We start from the raw sequence: 6,624 nt of genomic DNA on the forward strand, positions 1-6,624 counted from the left end.
GATCATAGCTAGAAGGGCAAACTATAAATAAATTTGAAAACAATTATTACACATAAATCAGTGCTGCTGAATGTAGAGGGTCATTTTGTGAGCAGCCAAGAAGGTATGGTCTGAAGGCAAATAGTAGGTTCTGTTTCCATTGAACTGGATTAAATGCTAATAAGTTTTAAGAATTGGCCAATTCCGCTGCTACCTACAGGAGCATTCTTACTACAGCCCACAAACTTAACGCTTAGCTTATCTGTTCTTCAACTTTTGACTGTGAATATTCTCGCAGTCGCTGATCCGATTTGAGTAATTATTTCATCGAATCATAGCCCTATTTTCGACAAAAGTTGTAATATAAGCAAAAACATAAATAAGGTATTGTACAGGGTTAAATAAAGGTAATGCGGACTATTTAAACAATAGTGTCATGTTTTCTTGGTCAAAGTTTTGACGGGCAATATCGGATAGGTCAGATAAAAAAATATTTTATGGCCTCATGTCGTCTGAGTAATTTTGATCTTGTGTTTAATAGTCGGTAAAATCGTGTGTTTAGCTTGAACCAGTCGAGAGATATTCATTTTTTGAATTACTGGTCGAGTTTTTGGCTGATATGAATGATAAAATCAAAACAATACCTTTAGGCGTGAACACAATAATACACAAAGGATGTAGGAATGTTTAGAGAAAGGAATAACTTTACAACTTAATTAACAGCACATAGAGGGAAAGGGACAGGGCTATCAACTTAACGTACTGTAATTTCTTTGACAAATAAAATTTGACCGGTAATAAAAAAATTTATATCTCTCGATTGAAGATGATAAATTCAAGAAAACAAATAAAAAGTTATATATACAACATCCAATAGTCAATGTGAGAAACATCAAATTAGGCGAAGACTTCTTCACCTTGCAATTTTCCACTCGTGAAAAATGATTTATTACCGTTAATTATTAATGATTTAAATTGCTGCGCTTCTTAGGAGTTAAGTTGAAGCTGTCACTTCAATACGCCTGAGTAATATAAACAATGATGGAAACATAGCACAAATGATTCCCATGCAGACTATTAACAATAATTAACACGGATTAGTCCCTGACATCGAAATACTACAAATTGATATTTTATTTTTTATTAAAACAAAATTGCCCAACGTTTAAGTGTGATGTAACGCCGTGCAATTGTCAAGGTAAATGTTTTTACAGAGCTCAATACAAAAGAATGATTTGTTAAACGGTTATTGGTGGGTAGGTACTCACTGTAGTAGTACGCGGTATAAGGTTGTAATTATATGTTTCAGTTGCTAAAATGCCGATGGGAATGCCGGATAATCCTGTTCATGTAGGCGCAGAATTATGATCTTACTCGTAAAAATATGTTCAACAAATAAACCTGAAATTTCTGTAATCATTTCCATAGTGGTATTTCCTGATTTGAACACGAATACTCATCATACAAATGCATTACAGCAGATACACTATTTTTAATAAGATTACTAATGTACATCTTAAAACGGCCACTCGTATGTTATACCACCTACAGAATAATAGGAATTTCATTACATATATTAATACACCTTAAATGGCGCGCTTAATAATAATTATAACGAGAGCTGAAAGGCCAATCCTTCTACATTTCGAAATAGATCTTTCACAAACAGGTTGAAAAACCGACCATACGATGCGATTTCCTAACAGCTAACTCAGCGTATTGTTTGCAAAATAAAAGTAATTTACAATCACTTATTAGTGTTTGTACAATCTGGTGTGTTTTAGTACGGTTCTAAATCCTTGGATTGCCAAGAGTCAAAAGTGTTTTTCAAAAGCATAATATTTCAAATGTTTTATATTTTTATCGGCTTACATTGAAACTGGAATTTTCTCAAAGTTTTATCGACCTTAGGCACAGAATGTGATAGGTTTAAAAGCTGTTAAGTTGACGAAAGGAAAAACGCTCTTTGCTTTTTAACTAATTACAAAATGTCAATTACAATTTAGTCGGATTTTTAGTGTTGCACATACAGTAGCAATGTTTAATAATCACAACGTTTTGATTAGTAGAATCTTGACTTCTACTAGCAACTAAAGTGCTCAACAACAAAATTAACGTTGCAGTGACAAACTTGAACCAACTTGTGTGTTTTTACAAAAAAATTGTGCGTCAGATAAATTTTCTACAGGGTGGCAAATAAAACATTAGAAAATTCATTAAAGCTTCAAATGCTCTCAGTTTGACAAAAAACATGTTTTTTTTCAAATTTTTTAATGTGCATTAAGATGGACCTGGTATCTCAAAAAAGTTTCAGAATTTTTCGCGTACATCGTTTATTTACAGGGTGGTCTCAACAAAATTAACTTGTTGGTTTGTAGTGATTTTTTTTCTCTTGAATCGATTCTCGAAATTTAGGACTCACGTTGAAGCTAAAACTTGGCAGTCGACTTCAGAAAATAGATCAATATACGGTGAATAAATTCATAAATAAACGAAATATTTGAAAGTAGACGTCAGTTATTTGAAAATTTTCCAGAATCGCAGGTTTCCTGGACAATTCTGATTTCGGAATTTTTAGTGCAACTCTATACATCAAATTTTCGTCTTAAATTGTCTATGCAGTTTTAGCTTCAACATCTAGAGTTCACTAAAAAACCGTTTCGAGCTATTTAGTTGGGCTCTAAGCTTTTGGTGTTAAAGCTCTAAGTTTTTACTAACTAACCCAAATTTAACAGTTTTTTAAATTTTTGTACTATCCTTATTTTTAAACATTTACTAACAGAAAACAATCCAGGGCATCCAGTATCTTGAGTATTCAGAATATATTCAAGATTTTGTATTTTGATCTATATGTCCAAATTGTAACGCCGTATTTTAAAATAATACTGATTTAATTTAAAAGCTCCCTATTGAAGTGTTGTCAATTGTTATAAAAGATACTTACTTTTGAACTGTCAGAAATAACTCAAGTTATGATCAATCATGTGAAACAAAGATTCATGCTAGAATAATATGTTCTGATGACGAAAATGTGTTAACCGTGTCTCTGTTTCTATTCCAGATCGTGTCCAGAGACAATCACTCGCTAATATCTGCTCATTACCGAATGGATTCGCAACCACTGATTCAATCGCTACATGAAGTGGTAGTTGGTCAGCGCTATTTGTACCTGGTGTTTCCAAAAGCACATGGCGATTTGCATTCGTATGTACGGCAAAGAAAACGTCTTCGTGAAAGCGAAGCACGTAGACTATTTCGACAAATCGCGGAAACGGTACGGTTGTGTCATGAGAATGGAATCGTACTCAGGGATCTGAAGCTGAGGAAGTTCGTTTTTGCTAATCCCGAAAAGTAAGTACCATTTTTCAGATGTAGAGCTTGAGTATTTCGTGTATGCGGGTAGTAGGAATGGAAAAACCTGCAAATGACCAAATAGCTTTGGTCATTTGCAGAGTTTTTGTGGGATGTATGGTCAATTTTTTTCAGGCAACGTTGTTCTTCATTCTCAAAATTTTGCAATATAAAAATATATTTTTTACTTACCTACTTGTAATCGTCACTTCCATCAGGACTCATACATGTTGGGGTTCCGGATTCTGTATTTCTTTACATTGCAGTCGTGTTCGGATTCAACAAGAAATGCTCTGAAAAAAATGCCCGTATAAATTTTTATTTTCAAAAACCGAATAGAAAATATATGTATGGAGAAACGAAGTAAGCTGAAAAGTATACAGGATGTAACTAATTATTGTCACAGATTATTTCTTAAGATTTCGAGTTAAATGTTTCGCTTTCGAGCTTGCATATCAATGTTTGTTGATGCGGACTTGGACATTTGACATTGTTTATAGTTTCTTTAAAATAAAAAAAATAAAAATTTCTTTAATTATTATTCGAGTATAATACACATCCGTGTAAGGCGACAGAATAAGTATTCTGAAAAAACCATTACTTGTAAAAGGTTATAGTCGGCGTATAGTTTAACTTTTTTTATAATTCACCATAAATCTCTCTCAAAACCTGTATTATTTTCTGATTCCAGGTATCAGTTTCATTGGTAAATTTGAAAATAAAATGAGTTTCAACTGCTTGCTAATTGGAAATGAAAAATCCTCAATTTTTGTACTGAATTGATGCACACTCGGCATTGCCAGTGTTGGAAAAGTTCTAAGAAGAAAAAAGATTTTACGAAACAACACAACAGTTTTATTCAACATACTTAAGTAAAACTGATAAATATAAAAACTGTAAATAGACACCATAATAAATCAATATGATGGAGAGAAAACTACCTGAATCAGGTTCAAAACCAACATGAAATGTATTACATACAGGATAGAATAGGTATAAATCCCATCCGCTTCCGTTCGAAAAGTAATATTGAAGATAAGTAAAGTTCAATATATATCCACTTCTGCCGGAAGTTGCCAAAATAAAATCGATATCCCAGCTGTGCAGATAGAATGTAAAGTTGCAGGCGGAAACCGGCATCCTCTTTGTTACTTTAATTCGATTCCGATGGAAATTATAGCTGAAGGATCGAAGTTTGATTTTAACGAGGTATAGTATCTATTGGAAATCAACAGGAAATGGGGTTGCCCTTTCCGTTAACAAATCTTAATCAATAACGGTTTATTTTTGTGTTTTATACTATTTGATGCCTTTTTTCGGTGATTGACATTACCATGTGCAAAAATCGAAGAGTTTAATGACTTTGACTGTATTAAACCCGCATTAGCTGCTTCGTCTATGAATCGTCTATAAAAGTCTGAAACAGGCAATTTAAAAGTTTTTTTTGATTTGTCGGAATTATTGATTCTAAGAGCGAGAAAATTAATGAGTGTAAGTACTGTAATAGTGCCTTTTTGGCAGCGATCTTAGAAGTTTTATTTTTCTGTCATCAGCCCTGCAAAATTCTTCCTTCCTTTATCATGCCTTCTAAATATATGGCAAATTTCATTGATCTTTTAACTGTTATTAGTGTTTTCACGAGCTATGCCGTTTATTATGTGTGCCCAAAGCGGCGACTATTTTTGTCTAAACTATAAAATAAATTGAAAATATCAATTTCGTAATAGATTTGGCCTTGCCACTGAACAGCTTAGTAGACAGAACGAATCCGTCGTAATAACTTAACGTCCACGTGAACCGACACTCGTCACATTTGAGAAAACACGTTTTGTATTTATCATTCATTTATAGTGGTTCATCAGAACATCTTATTCAGATGTAAATGAAGTAGTAGTAGTAACACAAAGAAAATTTATTTTGTTAATGTCAGTGTTGTTGATGTCTCATGTTTTGATAGTCTATTAATGTGTTTTTTTTTAAATGTTTCGTTAAGATTTATTTTCTTTGGGGCATGTTCTTCATGCATCTAAACGTTCGTAAAGCGCTTTTTATCTGACTAGTAACCGTTCGAAGTTGAAGTGAACAAGAACTTTCATACAAATTTCAACTCGGTTTTTCAACCATTTCATAGTGATACTGGATATTATTACTAAGCTTTGCACTGATCAAAAATCTAGAACAATATTACCATCTTGACTGTGCCATTTTTAAATAAATTACATGCTGTTTAAACCACCCATAGAAAAGTCACGAAAGTGCTCGCTTCTCTCCAAGCACTTATTTTGAGTAATTTTATATCAATTTCCTGTTAATTAAACACGTTAGATTTAAACATGTAAGGAGTGTCCGTGCGTTTAAACCATTAATAATGCTAGCGAGTTTATTAATAAAGCATTTGCATATTTTCGAAACGATGTAAGAGAGCTCCTCTCCCAAGTGGGTAGGAAAAATTGATTTTATTTTGGGTGAGCCCATTTTTAGATGTTTTATCAAACGCATTTTGTTTTGTTATAATTACAGATTAGTTTTCTTAAGCACGAATATTCATTCACAACGCTTTTAAAAACACTAGCGACGAATAAAAACCAGAGAGCATTTCGAATCAATGAACGAAAAGGTATCTACTATTTTTTGTCGTTAGATCACTTTTGTGATATTAATTCTTTAAATTATTTAGTTCTTAGTTAATCGATTTGTATTAAAATCCTTCCCTTCTGCTGCAATTGCTGTYTGCTCAAAACCTTAATGGAAAGTTTTGGGTTGTGTATCCTTAAATGTACATAATTATGTATTTGTTAAAATTTTTGTTTTCCAAATACTTACATGGGTTTTTCATTGAGCTATAATCATCAAAAATATGTGTTTAATATTTATAGATCCTGAAGAAAATTCAGTACTGAAGAATATACATGTACCTATGTAYATCAACTTTATTATTTATGTGCCAACTCATTATGTTATGAAAAAAAAATCACTGAAACAATCAAGTTACAAAATATTCTGAAAACAAAAGCATATTTTCGTGTGTTGCTCAAATCGATATTTTGCTACATACGAGCAACAATGACAACGTCGGGTTGCTAAATCCGATTTGGTAACGCTAAATTACAATTATCGTGTTCGTTTCAGGGATATTTGTAACGTTTAAGAGGATTACTTTGTTGGAAATGTGCAAATGTGATGGTGCAAGGCGTCGGTTTCTTCTACTATAGAATCAGATTGCTGAGATGTACAAGACGTATGTTGTCATTATTAGTGTGGATTATCTATCCTAAATTATGCAAAATATTTAAC

At 32.6% G+C, this 6,624-nt stretch overlaps 1 protein-coding gene and 1 long non-coding RNA gene across 4 annotated transcripts in view; one reads left to right on the forward strand and one right to left on the reverse strand.

Moving 5' to 3' along the window:
- The window catches only part of LOC125503896, a 309,807-nt gene that overhangs the window by 252,558 nt on the left and 50,625 nt on the right, over positions 1–6,624 (reverse strand). For both annotated transcript variants that reach the window (XR_007281146.1, XR_007281145.1), the window contains exon 3: positions 3,523–3,623. This is a non-coding gene — a long non-coding RNA (uncharacterized LOC125503896). The remainder of the gene's footprint in view (positions 1–3,522; positions 3,624–6,624) is intronic.
- Positions 1–6,624, forward strand: part of LOC109540294 (tribbles homolog 2) — a 66,879-nt gene that overhangs the window by 9,914 nt on the left and 50,341 nt on the right. For both annotated transcript variants that reach the window (XM_048665027.1, XM_048665028.1), the window contains exon 3: positions 3,041–3,330. In XM_048665027.1, the coding sequence (XP_048520984.1) occupies positions 3,041–3,330 (290 nt within the window). The remainder of the gene's footprint in view (positions 1–3,040; positions 3,331–6,624) is intronic.

Source organism: Dendroctonus ponderosae, unplaced genomic scaffold, assembly GCF_020466585.1.
Source record: "Dendroctonus ponderosae isolate FM_Combo_2020 unplaced genomic scaffold, Dpon_F_20191213v2 Dpon_F_20191213_3, whole genome shotgun sequence".
Taxonomy (NCBI): Eukaryota; Metazoa; Arthropoda; class Insecta; order Coleoptera; family Curculionidae; genus Dendroctonus; species Dendroctonus ponderosae.